General features: G+C 40.1%; 1 protein-coding gene across 8 annotated transcripts in view; it reads left to right on the top strand.

The window, feature by feature from the left end:
• The window catches only part of MICU2 (mitochondrial calcium uptake 2), a 131,334-nt gene that overhangs the window by 60,461 nt on the left and 50,684 nt on the right, over window positions 1-20,189 (top strand). For 5 of the 8 annotated variants that reach the window (XM_052671399.1, XM_052671400.1, XM_052671405.1 and 2 more), the window contains exon 2: window positions 12,225-12,372. In XM_052671399.1, coding sequence (XP_052527359.1) covers window positions 12,225-12,372 — 148 coding nt within the window. Of the gene's footprint in view, window positions 1-5,248; window positions 5,367-7,098; window positions 7,150-11,399; window positions 11,481-12,224; window positions 12,373-20,189 lie in introns of those variants that run through there. The other 3 variants (XM_052671401.1, XM_052671404.1, XM_052671402.1) reach the window with 3 other exon arrangements.

The raw sequence follows: 20,189 nt of genomic DNA, 5'->3' as shown, positions 1-20,189 counted from the left end.
GGTAAAAAAGGAGGTTAAAAAATGCAAGACTTCTTTTTATAGAGTGCATAGTGACAGATTCAGTTAAGTATTTATTCAGTTTTCATTTTGATTGCTTATGCAGAAGAACCCAGAGCATACCTTGCTTTGTGTGTTTTCTTAATTCACATACTTCTTTTTTGCCATTTGCACGTCTGTCTTGGAAAATGTCATTATAAAATGGCTGGAGAAAAGCCTGGATTCCCCCTTCCCCCAAGGAAATTTTCAAGCTTTTGAGGGAGCATTAATGTGATCAGCATTGTAATGGTCACATTATCACAGAAGGAAATTCTGACTCGTTCCCAGCATTGTATTCCTGTATTTCCTATATGTAGGATTCCCAAATATGCGTTCTTAGGGGAATCATGTTTTTGGAATATTGGCAATTAGTTGAGCTTTTCTTTATTTTAGACAGTGCTTTATGCATTTTTTTTATCTCACAGTATGTATAGTAAGAGTTCCTGCAGTTGCATGCCCTTCCCTATTTTGTTTTTCATTTTAAAAAAAAAAAACCTACTTCAAAAATTTAATTACTTGACTGCTAGATGTTTTTTAAGCCTCTTTACTGTGCCCAGACATCATAGCAATGCACGAGTGGTATCTATGTTGGCATGATGTGCAGGAACTTGTGGTACTGTTAGTGCATATGTGGAATAACAAGAGCCTCCAAGCTCCAACCTGCAAATCCTGTGGCTGAGGAGCTCTGTCTCTCTATGAGGAACAAACCTATTGCTTTTGTCTCAGAATTGAGCACCAGCTCACAGAGCTTTCTTACAGGATTCACTGTGTTTTTGAACTGAATTTTCTTTAGATTTAAACCATCAAAAAGGGATACCCTGAAATTTGATTAGATTCATAAAGAACAAGAAGTCCTTTAAAAAGATTTGCAGGTTTACTAAATAGAAATACTCATTTACAGAGATTAAAAAATTTCTAGCTTAAATGATGCTTGCTTAACATTGTCATCTTTTTGTTGTTGTTGTTGTTTATTATTATTATTATTGAGAGCATGATCTGAGCTTTTTTTAAGCCTTATGTAAGCATCCTGGTTCGAGATGCATTTAATTTTCTATGTGGAAACCTGTCTCTTAGTCCAGGAAGGTAAAATCACAGGATATTTCGGCTTTGTTGGGATGGACATCCCCTGGCAGAGTGAATCCAGAGCACTCAGGTTAAGAATTGGCTGGTTCCAGTCTCTGTCTTTCAGTGAGTAATGACATCTGGCAGGCAGCATGCTGTGGTGAGACTGTTCTCCATGTGGTTTTCTGGAAGGCACTGCTTTCTCAGCCACTGTTTAAAACATTTGTGAGGTGCAAACATGTGAACAATAGTGCTTACAAAAAGATTATTATTCTGGAAAGTGTTTTGGAAATACGCAAACTGCAGTCGTTTGTGATGACAGGGAGGCAGTCCGTGCCCAGTGCTTCTCCAGGAGTGCACACACTGGCCTCAACACACCATGGCAGTGTGCTGCCTTTATGCACACATAGATGTGTGCGTATTTAATTATGAACGTATTTAACATATATATTTAACAGCCATTAAATGGTAACACAATACATTCATTTAGTTACAATACTATCTTATTATTATTCATATAGTTACAATATTATCTTATAAGATATACTGTCTTATTAATTTAACCTTTTTTTTTTTAACTGAAATACTGGACTATTCTGCTTGCATACTGCTGTGTCAGATCTAATTCCCTTATCCTCAGCTTTTCATCCCTTTAGTTGTCTTTTGAACCTGTACTGCTTATTTCTCCTATTGGAAAGTCTCCTCTTTTTCTCATCTTCTCCCAGTCTTGCTTTTGGGGATGCACTCTCTTCCATCACTCCACCATTCATTCCATAAGCAGTTTGTTTTCTCTTGTAAGCTCCTACTTATTTGCAGCGTTTCCAGGATTCATAAGTTTCCCAGTTCAGAACAAAAAATTTGTCTATCAACGATCTACTCTTAAAGTCATTAACCGTTTTTTCCTGTATGTACAGTTGTTACAGAATCAAGCACTATGACAGCAAAAAGCTCTGAAAGTTATGAAGTATTATGTAAAAATATATCACCTTGCAGTTGTCATGAATTGGACCACAACTGTACCCACAATTTGGGAATAGTAATTCCGATCAGAGTTACATAGTCCCGAAGTGAGGGGCATGCAGTTAAGCTGATGTTAAACTGTGATGTAATAAATGGATTCTCTCTTAATACAGTTCAGAACAGATCAGATAGAGCTACTTTCTTCCTTTCCAAACACAGGATAAAGCAATTCGAAAGGGGCATGTGTTTTTTTCTACAGTGCAAACACACATATAAGGCAAACTTGTATCGACTTGAGAAACCTTAAAAATCTGTATGCCCAGCATAAGCAGACAGTTCTGCATGTCCCCTGGTGCTCTGTGCAAACAGGCTGCGCAGGGAGGTGGTGCAGTCACCGTCCCTCGAGGTGTTCATGAAATGTGGAGACGTGGCACTGAGGGCTGTGGTTAGTGGGCATGGTGGGGATGGGTTGATGGTTGCATTGAATGATCGTAGTGGTCTTTTCCAACCTTTCTGATTCTGTGATTCTACAATTCTGTGATTAAGTCCTTGTAGACTGGCATGCTCAGCAGCATCCCCGCCACAGAGGTAGAATTGGTAAGTAGTGCAGTGTGACAACTTGCAAGTTGAGGTGTAAATATATGGTTTGTTAAATGTGTTGGTTCTCTGTGTTTTTAAAGCTTGTGGACCTTATCTGCCTTTGTTATGTTCTGATGGTGGAAATGTGTTAGTTTCTGACTTCTTTTGAAGTTTGCTTAAAAAATGAGCTCTGCCAGAAATGAGAGTTCTAGAAATGAATTGTGAAATGTAAAAATCTTTCAAACTGAGGCTGTTTTCTGTATTATCCTTATATCCAGTTTTATTCTGCATTTGGAACAGTTCTAGTAACAGAAGAATACCTGTTGTGTGTACACCAGCTTGGTGTAAACGTAAAGAGTGGGAGAGAAATATTCAAGCAAAAATGTCAAGGTTTTAGGTGCAAACAAACTGTTCACTTGCTCCTTCAAACTTAGCTGCCCTTAGCCAGCATGGCACAGAATTGTCAGGGCAGCTATCTGAAAGAAAGAAGGAGAATGGTACCTGTTACTGCCAAGAAAGAGATGCAGCTACTTTTAGAATATTTTTATTGAGCAATGCTGCTCCATCCTCATATACGAGTTGCACTAGCCAGTTCTTTTAGCCTGTCTCTGTCTCATGAGTGATTCCTGAGAATTCAGAGGTCTCAGTATTATTAGAGTTTCACTTTGCTAAACAGTCATACTTAGAGATTTTTTCAAACGCCTATCTTAGACTTATAGAATATCCCAAGTTGGAAAGGACCCATAAGGATCACTGAGTCCAAGCTCCACAAGGGACCACCCAAAAATTAGACCTTATGTCTGAGAGAGTTGTCCAGACACTTCTTGAATGCTGGCAGCCTGGGGCTGTAATCACTGCTGTGGGCAGCCTGTTCTGGTACACAACCATGGCTCAATGAAGAATTTGCATAAGCTAAAGCATATCAGTGATACTGACAGTGGGGTTGAGTTCACCCTCAGCAAGTTTGCTGATGACACCAATCTGTGGGGTGCAGTTGACACACCAGAGGAACAGGATGCTATCCTAGGGGACCTACACAGGCTTAAGCATTTGGCCCAGGTGAACCTCATGAGGTTCAGCAGATCCAACTGCAAGGTCTTGCACCTGGGTTGAAGCAACCCTCACTACCAATACAAGCTGGGTGATTAGAGAGTTGAGTGCAGACCTGGTGGTATCGGTGGATGGGAAGCTGGACGTGAGTAGCAATGTGCCCTCACAGCCAACTGTAGAAAGCCAACTGTATCCTGGGCTGCATCCAAAGCAGTGTGGCCAGCAGGGCAAGGGAGTGATCCTGCCCCTCTGCTCTGCACTGGTGCTCTGCCCTGGTGCGTCCAGATGTGGAGTCCTCAGTACAGAAGACACATGGAGCTGTTGGAGCACACCCAGAGGAAGGCCACAAAAATGATCCATGGAATGGAACTCTCTCCTACAAGGGCGGGTTGAGAGAGCTGGGGCTGTTGCTTGGAGAAGAGAAAGCTGCGAGGTAACCTGACAGAGGCCTTTCAGTATCGAAAGGGGAGCTGCAGGAAAGAAGGGGACAGACTTCAGCAGGGTTTGTGGTGAAAGAACTAGGAGAAATGGTTTTAAGCTACTCTTCAAGAGAGTATATTTCGTTTGGATATAAGGAAAAAGTCTTTTACAGTGAGGGTGATGAGGCATTAGAACAAGTTGCCCTTGTGGTTGAAGCCCTGTCCGTGAAGACTTTTAAGGTGAAGCTGGATTACGCCCTGGGCAACCTGATTGAGCTGTGGATGTCCATGTTGATTGCAGGGGAGATGGGCTAGATGACCTTTAAAGTTCCCTTCCAACTCAGGATTCAAAGTTTCTATGAACTTGGATGTCACTGTGATTGTTGTTCTGGGCTATGATCAGACCATCCTTCTCCAAAGCATAGATTCTGTATGCTCCAAATAAGTGCTTGTTTTCTTTTCTTCCCTGGTTTATTTTATGTCCAGATTTCTTCTAGCAGGTAAAAAAAATGGAATGTTGAAAAAACTGATATAGATTAAATCATTTCATAAGACCGTTTTGCTTTTCTTTCATCTTTGCCTCAATGTTGTTTTTGGTAACTAGTGCATTTGGTTGAGATTCTGCATAGTAAGTGGCTCATGCTGTATTGTGAAAGCACAGGGTTGTGTTTTTTTTTAATATATACATACAAGCTTTCTTCAATCTTGAAGTCCTGAGCTTTCTGTAAGTCACGTATTTGCATCAAATGGATGTCTTGTCAAGACACTTTTTTTTTCTAAATCATTGCATCATATGAAACTTTTAAACTTTGAGCTCCAGGCTTTATCCTCTACATTCATCATGCATGCTAGGTATGCTAACACGTGCAGCAGGGTCTGAGGTTAAGTTACATTTTCTGTTATTTTGATCATTTCAAATTGGATTGAGTTGAAATCGATATACAGTAATGACTCAAGTTAACTGCAAAGTTACAGAAATTTGATATTGAGTTGCTAAATCCATTTGTAGATCTATTATGAATTAATGGAAACAAACCTAAGGCTGCCAGAGAGCCTGCTGGCACCAAATGGATTTTAATTACATCCTACACGCTGGTTTGGTTATCCCTACAGCAGACAAAATGAGTGATGAGTAGCACAAATTATCTCTTCCAGGTTGATCCTCCTTTCAGATGAGAAGAAAAAATGTTTTGCAACTTCTGTTTCCCTCTATGGGAAAGGAAATGTGGAAGAGGTTGTGCAGGTGGCAGAGGAGAGAAAGTAAAAGGATACAGTGGCAAAATAAAAAAGTTATGTGGAAAGGAGTATGGAAAGGAGTTCAGAAAGGAAAGGAACTGGATAACGTGGTGTATTACATATACAAAAAAAAAAATTAGAATGAGAAAAAATATATTTGCAAATTGTTTTAAATTTTAAGAAGGGATATGCATATAAGCATATTTTAAGTCATTTCTAGTCATACTCAGCTGCAAATATTTGAGGTGATACACCTTTTGGATGGATGCCGAATTTGCTTAGCAGCATTACCAAAATCACATTGGTAAGAGTAATCAAGGTTTTATTCATGTAACCCTTAATGTTTATTAAATGTATTATTTAGAAAGAAAAAAAATGAACAATGATTTAACTTTATATAAGGTTTTCACTCAACTGAAGCATGTTATGTGTCATACCAAGAAAGATCAAAGCCAAAAACTGAACACTACGCATTCTTTAATAGCCTGCTAATTTAAGAGACTGATGCACAAATTCATTACACAAATTTGAAAATTAATGTTAAGAAATAAAGGTACTGCTCTTAGGCATTACTCAGCACAGGAAGCCAAGGAGGCCACGGTGTTCAATAATGCCCACAGACTCCAGCAGCTGACCACCATCCCTGCTGCAGAGGAAAACGCTTGCATTCTTGTAGAGTCCTTTTCAGGTCATTCAATTCTAATTTAGCATCCGCTATCCTAGCTTTGCCATTTACATTCTCAAATTAACGCTGGGGGTTTGACATAAAACCACAAAGGGGACTGAATTCCAAGTTAAAGCTGAAACTTCGATCCTAATGCTTTTGGCTGTGCTTCAGTGCTGCAGAGCATGTGGTGCATGGGAACACCCACGGCTGGGTGCCCTTGCTGTATCTGCACACAATAGGCCAAGTTAAGGATGGAATTTCAGCCTGAGCCTTAACATTAATGCAGCATAGTTTTTCTGTTGGTTAATTTCTTCTTACACAGCACTGTTAAAGACAAAAATAAGCCTAAGTCAATCACAAAGTCATTTTCAATTATGCTTACAAGAGTCTTTTGCAAATAATGACAACAGATTATTCTCACCCATTGCATTGGAGAAAATGTGCATTTTGGTATCCTCGCTGCCTTGAGTTTGCCCTGTTGGAAACCGCTGAGGTGCTTGATTACAGATACTTTAATATCTGAAGTCCAATTTTAAATGCATAATTGATTCCCACTGTATGCCTATCTTTGCTTGAAACTCCGTTTGTAGACTGGAATTAAAGAGAAGAACATTGCCTTTTGCCACGTACATGCATTTTTTATTAGCAAAATGAATGCTTTGTCAGTGTTTCAGAAATGTCAGCAATGTCAAATCGTTTCTATCTGAAGGACTCATTGAATGACTCAGGAAAAAGTACCTGGAAATTTTTCAGGACTTAATTGAAGTGGGAAGGATACAGAATTGTTGAGAGAGAGCTCACTCCCCTCTGCGTGTTTTAAGTGAGTGCTTCAAAAGAACATCCATCTTAAAATTAAGTGATTGAATCAGCCTTTTCTTCAAAACATAATTTAAATTCAGTCTTTGATCAGATATTTGGAATATTGATTAGAACAGTAACACAGCCATTTATCCCCTTGTGAGAAGAGAAGGATGCTTCTAATCTTTTTATTAAAAAAACCTCAGAACTTTCTACTACTTCCCACGTATTTTCATCTTTTGCATCTTGCACATCAGGCATCTTTACTTGCAAATATGGAAGAGACACAGTGGTGAAGAGAAAAACATGGATGGAGGGATATTTACAGCTTTACAAGAGCATGTAAGCTGCTGTTTCAAACTTGACTATATTTTGCATTTAGCCACATGATGTGTCTTGTACCTGCTTTGCAAAACCTGTGCTGCCTGCTTTCTGACAGTTCACTTTCACTAGGGACTCGGGGCTGTCTGAAGCCACACTTTAAGGAATAGTGTGATGGCTGGTAGTCCAGAAACAGCTGACACTGCGTGGTGGAAAGAAGCTGTGTAGTTAAAGCAGAGTTTCGCAATTAAGTTCCTGAACACCTTCTGAAATGACATTTTTTGTTTGGAGAATAATCATAGTAAAAAGCCAGTTATGCTCATACAGTTCATTTAGGTTATGAGGGTTTTGTACCTCTGCACTGCACTCCGTGGCCTGCAGTTGGAAGTACTTCTGCCTCAGCTGCCGTGCCAGGCGTGGGCTGGCTGCAGTGTTCCATCTTCTGTGTGGGTTCACAGAATCATAGAGCATCCCGAGTTGGAAGGGACCCACAGGAGTCATTAAGTCCAACCCCAGCTCCACACAGGACCACCCAAGTCAAACCCTGTGTCTGAGAGCGCTTCCAAACGCTCCCTGAGCTCCAGCACTGGGGCCGTGCCCACAGCCCTGGGCAGCTGTTCCGTGCCCACCGCCCTCTGGCGCAGCCCCTTTCCCTCACCCCCAGCCGCCCTCCCCTGACGCAGCTCCATGCCGTTCCCTGTCGCTGTCACACAGCAGAGCTCAGCGCTGCCCTCCGCTCCCTGTGAGGAGCTGCGGCCGCCATCAGGCCTCCCCTCAGCCTGCTCTGGTCTGAGCACACCAGGAGCCTCATCTGCTCCTTACTTATCTTTCCTTTCTGACCCTTCGCATCTTTGTTGCCCTCTTTTGGAGTCTCTCTAGTAGTTTTATGTCCTGAAATGAAATAAGCTAGCTTGGAGCAGAAGCAGCAGCTATGTGTGGTGTCAAGTCGAATCCACTGCAGCCCTCACAACCATCTGCACTGTCCTGAGACCCAAGATGATTCCCTGTATGTGTCAGCTATAGCTGAGCACGGGTCATGGACTTGACAGAACTGGAGTGTTTGTTAGATCCCTTAATCAGCTGGATGCTTTTGGAAGAGATCAAAGAAGTCATTTTGTTAACCAGAGATCCACTGTGAGAAGCCCTCTGTACCCACACAAGCACTAAGTGTTAACAATGGAGAAGAAATTAAAGTCGTACTGTTTCAGCACAGTGGAATTGTAGCAGAAATAATAAATGCATGTACTGATGTGCATTGGCATTTACATGTGGTTGGCTTCATTGAAATTGCTGGATTTAATGCAGTAGTATTTATGTGTCTCTATTCTTGAAATGAAATTTTGTTGTTGAAAATGTTTGATTACATTTAAAAAGAAAAAAAGAAGCAAACATAATTTTGATCCTAAAATAATTCTAAAATAAAAGTAACAGTGATGTTTGCTTTTTAATCTAACAGCAATGATAACTTCAGATTTTAAAGGCGTTTATTTTGTCAGCTTCCTGGTGTTTCACATAATCCATCTTTCATTATAAAAATAAAAGTAATTTTAAAAAAGCAACCTTGAGCAGATTGCCACAAGGTAACATTTACTTTTTAGAACTAAGGGGAGTTTAACGTCATTCTGCTCTTTGTTTCACCACTGCATCTACTGCAGTGAATTTATCTGCCTGTTCTGCTGTTTGATTAGTTAAGCCCACTTATTCAACACTGGATAGGAGGCAGTTTAAAGGGCAAACATCCAGATGCATTCAGTTGAATTAAAATTATACTGAATGTATTTGTCAAACTATAAGTTATATGGCTTACACCTGAGAAGTCATCACTTTCCTGATGTTGTTACAGTATAATTATGAACTTCATGTTTCTGATGCCAACTATAGCAAGCTAAAGTTCTTAATTGTTATTAAACAAATTTGAATAGTATTAGTATTGTGACAGATAGTCAGGCAAAGTTTTACGTCATCATGATGTTCTGTTTGTGTATATGGCCACTGATGTTGCTGCCTTCACCCTGGACATAAACTTCTACATATTCCTTACACACATTCAGACTGAGATCTGTAACATTCCTCCACCAGTCTTTTCCTCTAAGCTTCCATGTTCACATTGTTTGCCCAGGTTTTCCTTCTCATGCAATAAAATCGTGCTAGCATGGTTAGAGAGAAGGAAGGTCAACTTTTTTTTGCGGCAGTGTGTCTCTCCCTTCATCTTCTGAACTTTCTACACAGACAGTGAAAACAAATGATTGTAACTGCACTCCAGAACTCCTGTCCTCTCTGCTCATAAAGGCAGCGTGCATTAACCTAGTACATGTCTATAAGTCCCTGAAGGCAGAGTGCAAAGTGGATGGAGCTGGGCTCTGCTGAGTGGTAACCAGTGCCAAGACAGGAGGCGGTGGGCACAAACTGGTACACAGGAGGTTTCCTCTGAACACCGGGAGCACTTCTGTGTTGTGCAGGTGATGGAGCCCTGGCATTGGCTGCCCAGAAGCTGTGCACTCTCCTCCTTGTGGTTCTTCCAGAGCTGCCTGAATGTGGCCCTGGGCACCCCTCTCTGGGGGTCCCTTCTGGAGCCAATGGACTCAGAGGTCCCTGCCAGCCTCAGCCATACTGTGGTTCTGTAGGGAGCAGTAGCATGTGAGCAGCTTGACTCTGCTTTAGCTCTAGCTCAGATCTTGATGCTAAGCCAGAGGGGTTAGGATGCTTTTAACAAATGCTGAGATCCTCATACAGAGACAGGACTTCAAAAGTATTGCAAAAGGTTTTTAAAAAATAGTTGATAGAGCTGATGCTCTATCAACCTGTACCAGCCCGATAGAGCTGATGCTCTATCAACCTGTAGGGCTGATGTTCTGTCAACCTGTAAGATTTGCTTACGTCAGTTATCCTGGTATTTGAAGATGACTTTAATAGGAAATAGCCCTTGTTCCCAAGTCTGGCTTGCAGATCAGGGATGCAAACTTCTTGAATGGAGCTTGGTGAATTTGTCATCATGCGTTACCATTCCGATGCAATACATATTTTTCTGGATACAAGGCACTGTTTGTTAATATGTTAACTTGTACCGGTCTATTTTGGATAAAATTTTCAGTTACTGAAATTCAGTGCTTTGACATCAGTTATGAAGTTGAGCTTTAAACAGCATTCAGACAAATACTGCAAGACTTCATGCACTTGAGAGTCCAGATGGTCTGAAGGTATTGTAGGGTTTGCCATTACATCGTCTGAACCGTTTTATTTTGTGTTTGTGCAGAAAAATTGTTCCTCATTCCATCATTTCAGGTAAAGGACAGCTGTGAAGCAGTTTTCCACTTTTAAATTTCCCACAGGGCAAAAATTGCTGATTTTATTTTGAAAAGATGATGATTTTTGTAAGAATCCTGCATGTTAATAACCTACAACTATGAACTATTCATTTGATATCTGCAATGTGTTGGATCTTGTTAACAAGGTGATTATGGAATCATTTGTCTCCCAAAGTTTTAACAAGAACAAACCACAAGTTGTCAGTACATTAGATACACTTTTTAAACATTTTTCTTGGATGTGCAGATCTGAATCACAGAGTAGCAACAATGCAGTGTGTGTTGTAGACCATCACGAGGTAATACATAAAGCAGTGATATCGATACAAAATATTCACATTGAAAGCAAACAAAACTTTGGCTTAAGATAGGTAGAAGCGTTCCTCATTCACTTTGCGTATTAGATTTTGACTGGATTTTGTGAACTTTTTTTTTGTTGTTTTACTTCTTTTTTTTTTTCCTAATTGTTCCCTCCCCACATCTTTGTGAAAAGTCTGGGCTGTAGGAAAGCTACCTCACTAAAACTGACTGTAAGAGGTGATTGTGTTGTTCTGTGAAACATTAAAAATATGTGCTTCATGGTAATGCAGAGGTGAAAGGAGTAGGGTTAAATGACAGGATGCAGCATTATATTTAGAACTGTAACTAAGTATGAATGTGATAACAATTTAGGATCTGGCTGTAGTTTTACCACTAGTACCCATTGCCTTGAGATCCCCAGATCACATGGTGCAGTTGGGGAGCACAGTGGGTAAAGGAAAAGGAAGCCTGATGATGCAGAGTTGAAATACCCCATTCTCTGAAGGCTCATTGTCCACAGAACCATTTCTTCACCTGTCTTCCAGTGGAATGGGCACTGGCCACAGCTTGAGGTCCACACTTGTGCTTTAGGATTGCTTCACATCTAAAGCTTCAGTTGTTTCTTCCAGGTCCTGAACCTTGTTATTTGCAGTCCTAACTTATAAATATCTCTGTTTCACTATGTCTCCATCCTCTCTTTCTGCCCGTGAGTGCTGTTACTACTCTTCAGAAGTTTTGCCAGTTTGTGTGAGTTCCATCGTGAGTTTCTCAATAGTTTGGTGGTGGTGGTTTGTTGTTTTTTGGTTTTTTTTGAGGAGGGGTTGAAAGTTTTTTCTTTGCTTTGCTAATTGGATCTTTGGGTTTGGTGACACCATCTCTGACGTTATGGTTAATGCTTTCATTGCTTTTCCCTTTCTTCTAATTTCTCAACAAGATATGCCCATTCTGCATATGCACATGCATATTCCATTCTCATGCACCATAACGCCTTTGTTCCTCCTTCTTAGGAGCTGTTCCACAGCTTAATACTCAACCTCAGGACTGAGTCCTGAACAGATGTGGTACACATCTAAACCTTCGGTGAACTGGTCATTAACCTGGCAAATATCATTCACAGTCTGGTTGGTTTTGTTTTTTGCTGAGTTAGTGAGCTGAATTTGGCCCCAGCAGTAGCAGGGCTGGCCAACATGGAGGTACAGGACTATATGGCCAGGAGCAGGGGAGTGGGAAGCAAGGGCAGCCTTTGGTGACAGCTAGCCATTAATTTGGCTCAGCTGTGTTGTTAAAGCATGCTCTCAGAAAAGCCAGAAATACTGTGAATGTCATATAAGAATGTCGTACATTAGAACTGTGCTGTAAAAGCTTTAATCTCTTCTTGTGGATACCCACACAATACTGAGGTTAATCAAGATGAGGTATAGCATTCTTTCTAATTACAGAGTTGATCTACAAATGCAGCTGTCTTTCTGCATGGATTTTTTTCTGTTTCAGAAGGAAGATGTTGCAAATGCAGAAATGGCTGAAAGACTGTCACTTCGGAAGAATCGCTTTATGCATTTTGCATCACTGGAGTATGAAGGAGAATATTACATGACACCACGAGATTTCTTGTTTTCAGTAATGTTTGATCAAGTGCAACGTAAGTTGTTTTCTCATCACTGTATTTGTGAAGGAAAAGGAACTTGAAAGTCCCCTTAAAAATGTAATGTACAAATCACTGGGACAGGGTCCCTTATCTGACATCAGTCATCAGAAGCCAATTTATAAATGTTGGGCATGTGGATTCTCACAGGCACCACCTTGTGTGCTAGTGACGTGCTGATCATCTCAAAATCTGGTGACTGAAGGATGGCATTTCGTCTCTGCATAATTTGCATGTCTGATCAGTGTGCAATTCCTCAATTACTTACTTGGTAAGACTGTAGTGTGACTGTGCTCATTCTATTCCTGTCCCTGTTATCTGTCTGCCCGCTTTACCAGAAAGTACTCTGTGACCTTTTTTTCTCCCAGTGATGGGAGAGATGTGAATATGTGTAATGAAGCATGGAGCTCAGCTCTAGGTTTCTGATTTCAAATCTCTTCTGGTTTATAGAAGACTTGGATAAGAACAAATCAAAACTGTTTGCAAATTAAAAAAAAAAAAAAAAAAAAAGTTTTAAAAGTGTGTTTTCTGAGGAGGAGCTTGGAGCACCACACAAATATAAAGTGCATACGTTATTGTCCTCGTGATTTCCTAATCTCATTAATCTGCCCTGTTCCTTAGGCTTTTTTATGCTGACATTTCCATATTAGCATGTATTTTTAAACAATATATGTTTTCACAAAAAGAAATTGGTTTTTATTGCTTCCCCAAGAAAATTTTACTTAAATGAGGTTCAGAAATGTTAAGTTCCCTAAGTATCAGGATCACTCAGAAGACCAGTGTCCATTAGTGCACCTGCAGAGGGAAAGAGGGAAAGAGGGGAAAAACCAAGCTCTAATTGTTGTTTGCTAGCTGTTGTCTGCACATCCTAACTGACCCGTGGAGCACGTTGTGTAGCAGAAGCTATTCACAGCCTGTGGTGCTCACTGCCCATCTAGCAGGGAGATCAGCATCACTTGAGGATATCGAGAAGGAAATACAGAAGGGAATTTAGAGCTCTGTGGAAAGACATAGAGAAAGAAGGAGGTTTGGACAGGCTGTTATTCGAGCCCATGGGAAACCTGGAGCAGAACAGAGTTTACAGAGCTTCAAGTGGTCCAAGAATAGAACACAAGAACCTGTAATAAAAAAGAGTTATCTTGTGTCTGCAAAAATCTATAGTTGATAAGGGTACCTGGCTTCCCTGCTGACATTCAATTTCTAATATTATACAAAGCTGAATATAAATCCTTAGAAGGACTATATGACCTTGAGAGACATGAAGATTCTCAAAATAGCCTATTTTTATAATATATGACAAATGGAAGGAGTGTTTTTTCCCTTCAAATTTTGTATCAGTAAGTTGAAAACCTAGAATGGATTTTCTTTGGAGTTTCCCAGCCTGAAAAGTGAAAGACGGTGGGTACTGAATTTTTCAGTGTTGAAGATGTGGCTTTCAAACAGTAGTCTGTGAAAGCAAGGTTAAAGAAAGAAGTGTTTTTCAGTCTTAGCACTTCATACATATTAATTGGTTATTCCAGCTAAAATGATATACGTGCAGATTTTTAATGAAATGCTATGTGGATAAGATTGATTTGCAATGCAGCTGAGTTAATTTCTGTTACTTTGCTAATGTAAAAGTGGGAAACAGCTTCAAATAGAACAGAAAAATGACAAGAAAAATACGTGAACAAAAGAATCTTTGCGCCAACACATACAGCATTTCAGTTAATGTTAAGGTTTACAACAATGGCATTGCAGATTATTGATAGAAAAATGTTAATATGTGAATCTAATGCTCCATACAGTATTTTGAATATTTTAAAGTCACTGCCTTGTTCATTTTCTTGCAGAGAATTTCCTGGGAGAAAAATAAACAGACGTAGCTCAAGCCTCTCTCCAGGTATATTAAAGGTAGATCAGGTTCACAGAGTCATGGAATCATTAAAGTTGGAAAATACCTCTAAGTCCATCTAGTCCAACAATCAACCCTTCACCACCATGCCCAGTAAATGGTGAACTTCGTACCAAAGCAGCAATTACTTCTGGAAACTTTTGGCTTATGTTATAAAATTAATTCCTTTTTTAATCTTGAACAGTGGTTTTAGAAAGGAAAATGGGCATGCCAACACTAATCCTAGAAATTTCTTCACTTACTGACAGTGAGATGCAAATTGAAAATGTGACCCTGCACACAAATGCTGAACTTAAAGCTCTAATGATTTTATGGTTTTCCACTTGCTTTCTATTAATCACTAATTAAAAAAATCTTATAAATTTTGATGCCCTCAAGCATTCATCCTCATAAATGTTTGCTTACAAATTACTTGAGTTTGCCAATTGGTTGTGATATGTAATACAGAAGGCCTAGCTCCATCCAAGGTCTGTTCTCAAGTTTTGTTTCTGCTGTCTTTCTTGCAGACTGTAGCCCAGAACATATGATCAGTCCCATTAAAAAAAAAAGTGCTATCTCAAATACAGTCTTCACAACAGATTTGGAAAGTTGTTTAATTCTAGCTATGTTGTACTGATGCAGCAAGCAGCTTCCAAAATGGTGGGTTCCTTACTCAAAGCAGTCTGCTGGCTGCTCTGTCACTTCCCAAGGTCCAACCGAGACTGCTGGCTACAGGAGGGAAGATAGCATCTCAGCAGGAATTCTGTACATCACGAACAATATCTTCAATGTGATCCAGAAGCACCCAGTGCTGATTCTGAAACACTGATGTCAGTGCTCTTGCTGAAATGTAGTAAACAGTGAGCATGGATTTGTTTGGGGAATGTAAGAATAATAGTGCACGTTAAATCCTGGTTAGAGGTCAGCATCCATAAAGTATCTGCTACAGGTTGCAGACTAAAAATAAATTGCTGAGATGCTTGAGAGCTATTTTTACTTTTTTCTGTGATGCTTATGAAGATGGTATCAAAGGTGCTGCGATGTCGCATAGGAAAGAAACAGCTGTGTTCTGTGAAGTCTATTATGTGCTTACTGTCTTCTACATTTTGTGGAAATACAAGCTTCTGACTTCTATTACTCTTCTCTTTGCATACTCTAGCCGGTTTTCCCTCTTCACAGAACACTTTCTCAGTTTCTTACAGAGCTGTGGTCTTTTTTCTTTTGGAAATATTTGTTTTTCTTGCTTTTTCCCCCCTAACATTTTTATTCTTCCTGTTGTCTGTCCTTTTGCAAACTAAAGGAGTCCGTTCTCACTTTTATTTCTCCCTTGTTTCTTTTGTTGCTGTTGTTTTTTAACTAAGCCCCTAAAGAAGTGGATGGGGAATGTATGTATGTGTCTGTCTCCTGTAAGTGTACACAACATTGACCTGTGGGCAATGCTGCAAGGTTGGTGGTTGCAGCCTTCTGCTGTATATTTAGACAGGATAATGGGGAGGAACATGAGGTTTTTGGTTTGTTCTGTGAGTCAACCATAACACAAGGCTGGACAGCTGCTGCCAGCCTTAGAAGAGCTGGGGATCTTGGAGCATGGGGAGGTACTTTGATGGAGGTACACCATCAAAACGTGTCCTGGACATGGCTACAAGGGAAGCCATTTTCTTCTCATCAGAGATTATTCAAAACCCATGTAGTAACTTTAACATGATGCAAATATGCCCGTTTTTCTTTGATATTGAAGGAGAGATGTCTGCTTTGTGCATTTCAAACCACTGGCCTAAATGCTCTTTTGATATGATTTCTCTTATTTGCATCTGAGCTGTAATTGCATTTCATCCTCTCAGCTGTGATTGTCTTAAAACTAGAAATTAAGTTCATTGGTACAGACAGCCCAGAGAGCTGTGGGAGCCCCATCCCTGGAAATGTTCAAGATCGAGTTGGATGGGGCTCTGGGCAACCTGACCTGGTGGGTGGCAGCCTTGCCCAAGGCAGGGGGTTGGATCTGGGTGGACATTAACGTCCCTTCAACTCAAACCATTCTGTGATTCTAAGATGTAAGAGTTTGGAAAAACCATAATCCTGTTTTTATTTGCTCTATGTAAGTTACACTGGATGCTGGAGGATTCCAGGCTGAAACTGTTTGCAGTTACAGTTAATCCTATGAACTTTCATTTAATTTACTGAAGATAGAAAACCCACTTTCAAATCAGGTTCTGCCATCATTTCCAAATGGGAAGAACTGAGAAATGAAAGAGAAACTTTCAGCACAGTGATAAGCTTCTCTTCTTATCTCAGTGCCGGTCCTTTGTTTTGCCAGCAATTGCATTTATCCTATAACATTTAGTCTGCTGCTTTTGTTGGTTCCTAAAGAGAACATCAGCTTTAGGCCAAGGTTTTGGAAATAGAACTTGAGTTTGGATATAGACAAAAATGCCACAGAAATGGAACAGTGATGTTTTTCATAAGGGACTTTTTTTTTTTAATTTACAATATTAGTAGTCAAATTTTATTTCATTTCCTGCTTTTCTGAACAGAATTGATTTCTAGCCGTGTCTAGCCAAGGGTATGACAGTAGGAAACAGACAAGCAGAATGTGAGTGGTCTGAGAATGGACCAAACAGGAAACTCAGTTCCTTACACAATGGGTTGATTTCACCAATAAATTAATGTTGTTACCGGACTTTCTTCTTACTTCCCACAGGTAAGGCAGAAGTGGGGAGGACCATACTGAAGAAGGCATTAAGACTCAGGCCAGGATTTAAGTATTTAATTTACTTAAGTCCTCCAAAATCTATATGATACAGTGCTGTCTAGGTGAAACAGAACTGCTTATTTTGTATGAGCTGTGCTTAAAATGATTTTATATGTCTGGTAATGTGTGCGTGAATAGAAGACGTGGCCAGTGAACTCTACTCTTTCTCTGATTAATGTTTAGCTTAATGATTGTTCCCAGAGAGAATGTGAGCTGTCAACCATCCATCTCAGCTATCTGGCATTGCAGCCTCCCATGGATGGCAAGCAGACATAGATCAGCAGTGTTGCCTGAGAAGTGTGGAAGGAACCCCTCCAGCTCTGCCTGGCTGCTTTGCTTTCACCTCGTGCTGCCTCCCTCCCCACTGCCAGCACAAAGCATTGCAAAGCCGCGTGCTGAATCCAGCTAAGGAACTCATTTTGGGTAAAAGGAGTCATTTCTTCCTGCTGGCTTTCTGAAGTAAAGCGTTTCTCCAGTCTGCTGTGTTTGCAGTTCTCCACTTGCCCCTGGGGAGGCTGGAAATGGAAAGGCACAGAGGCAGGTCCATTGCTTTCCCAGATTGAAGCCCCTGAGACAAGATCTCTGTGAGTTCCTGAGCAAGCAGCAGCTTCTCAATTCTGTCCCTGCACCTCAGGGTATCTCGCGCTGAAGCACGTAACTCAGGCATAGCTAAACTTCAGAACACCTTTAAAAAGTGAGAACACTGAGCAATATAACTATGCACCAAGAAATATAGAAATATTGCTGAGTTTGATTGCAGCATTGTGTTGTTTTATTCCTATTCAGACAAAAACTCTCACAAGGGAGAAAAAAATAAAAATAAAAGCCTGCACAAAAACAGAATGAGAAATGGTCTTGCTTTGAGTTGGGAATAGTGGTCCTTGCCCTACAGCCCTGGGGTTTTTTGCTCCCTGGTGATTTTCACTGGAGAATTGCTGCATAATCTCCTCTTGGTTCTTAAGCATGATTCAATGTAAAAGAAAGTAGACATTGTGGTTTGTAAACCAGATAAATAATTGGATTGTCTTTGCTGCACCAGGAGTGCTGAGGGTGGAAAATACCAAAATGTTTTTGCTGTGTCCAGATTGTCCTGTGAATTCCTGAATGATGAATTCCTGTACACAGTTGGGTGGTATTTATTACTGAAGAAAAAATCTTAGGTGTGTTCTTTGACAGAGTTGCACAACGTGCAATAAATCATGATTTATTAGAGAACAACTTTGCAGGTGAGGAAACAGATGAACTGTAGTGCAAAGATACCAACTGTCATAAAATCTAACCCAGCTGATCTTGAACCCTGCTTAAGAGGCCTTGGTTCACAAGTTCTGCTCATTTGCTTTCTGCTGCGTAGATTTCTCTGTTACTCATTTTCTTTTATACAGGCCAAAAATTGTGAAATCTTGTCCTATTGATAAAATCAAAGCTGCAAATTTATTTACTGTCAGGGTGATAATGAAGAAAAATATTTGCAATCTTACCATTTAAGGAGAGTGGGCTGATAACAAATGCAGAGTTTTGTGACAGGCTTATTTTGTTTTGCATATTGACATAGCGAAGATCTTTATGAAGAATGGCTTCACACCAAACTGCTTTTGTAAATATTTGCTTAATTTTTTACCGTTAGTGGTTTTACAGCAGGAAGCAGACACCTTGTTATCAACAAAGGCATCAGTGAATGAAATCTGACGTTCTGACACAATGCCCGTGCTGGTTTAAGACACCTATGGCAGTGTTTTGTGTGGTTAACCTGTCGCATCCTGAGTGTGTATTTGCCTTCACTATTTTGCATTCGGGATTTGGGGGTTCCCAGTTATAGGCCATGTAATCTCATGTGAAACCACTGTTACTAAAGGATGTGCATCAAAACATTGCAAAACCAGCAAGCTCTTCCGGATAATCTATTGGAGGCTAATCTGAATTGCAATATTTGATGCACTGATAATACAGTGAAAAAGGGGTTGAGGTCAATTTATGATGTAAAAACTTCTCAGTGTCTAGTAATATCTATTAAGAATAATATGAATTTGCATTAAAAAGTTATTTTTTTAAGATGTCAAGTGTGAGGAGGATAAGTCTCAGCTGACTTGCACTGAATTTTTATTGAAATACAGGAGTATTTTTAAAAGACCCTTTCAGTTTCATGTAAAATTGTGTTTTATACAATTATGTGTCCTTAGCCTCACATTCCAGATTTTCCAGCCAATATTTTGTTAGAGCTTCTTCATGGAGATATAATTTCTGGTATGCTGTTACTGTAGAACAAATAAGAAGATCTGTATTAAGTTTTTGATAGAACTACAGATGCAAGAATGTTTCAGAAAATGAAGATTTTTCAATACTTTATGTCTGGACTATGTTTACATTAATTTTTTTGGATAAGATTATACTATTAGCTTGGAGAAGCGAAGACTGTAGGGAGATTTCAGTGCTGCCTTCCAGTACATGAAGAGAGCTTACAAGCAGGAGGTAGACTTCCTTTTTACACAGTCTGATACTGACAGGACATGAGGGAATGGCTTTAAACTGAAATATGAGAGTTTTAGGTTGGATGTTAGGAAGACATTCTTTACTCAGAGGGTGGTGAGGCACTGGCACGGCTGCCCAGAGAGCGATGCATGCCCAATCCCTGGAGACACTCAAGGTCAGGTTGGATGGGGCCCTGGGCAGCCTGAACTGGTGGATGGCAGCTCTGCCCATGGCAGGAGTGGTTGGATCTGAGTGGGCTTCAAGGTCCCTTCAACCCATACATTCTATGATTCCAGAAATACATTTCTCTTTCAAGTAGAAAACAAAAATTCAGGTTAGCTCGTCTCATAGTAATTGACATCTGATTGATAAAGATCTTGATCCTGGAAGTCTCTCTTTGTATATTCTGTCCAGATTTAATATATCCCAACTTGTTCACTTCCTGAACCACTCTTTATCTGCAGCCCTTTTCAGAAGTTGAACAGATTTTCCTGTGCTTGGTAACACCTGAATGCCTGAGGTGGTAGTAACATGATTAAATCCTAACACAGTACATGGCAATGTCTGTTATTAGGATTTAAGTTTGCTAGGAGAAGTTGTTAGTCTTGGTTAAGTTTTCCTTGAAAGCACAATGGGCACAGGGTAGTTTTGTGTTTGAGAGTTGGATGTGATACATGCTTCCATGCTCCCACAGCATCAGCGTGGTCAGGAATGTGAGTGAACCTG

Source organism: Tympanuchus pallidicinctus, unplaced genomic scaffold (genome assembly GCF_026119805.1).
Source record: "Tympanuchus pallidicinctus isolate F22 unplaced genomic scaffold, pur_lepc_1.0 scaffold11, whole genome shotgun sequence".
Lineage (NCBI taxonomy): Eukaryota > Metazoa > Chordata > Aves > Galliformes > Phasianidae > Tympanuchus > Tympanuchus pallidicinctus.
The sequence above is the reverse complement of the archived record's forward strand: the minus strand, read 5'-3'. Positions and strand labels throughout refer to the sequence as shown.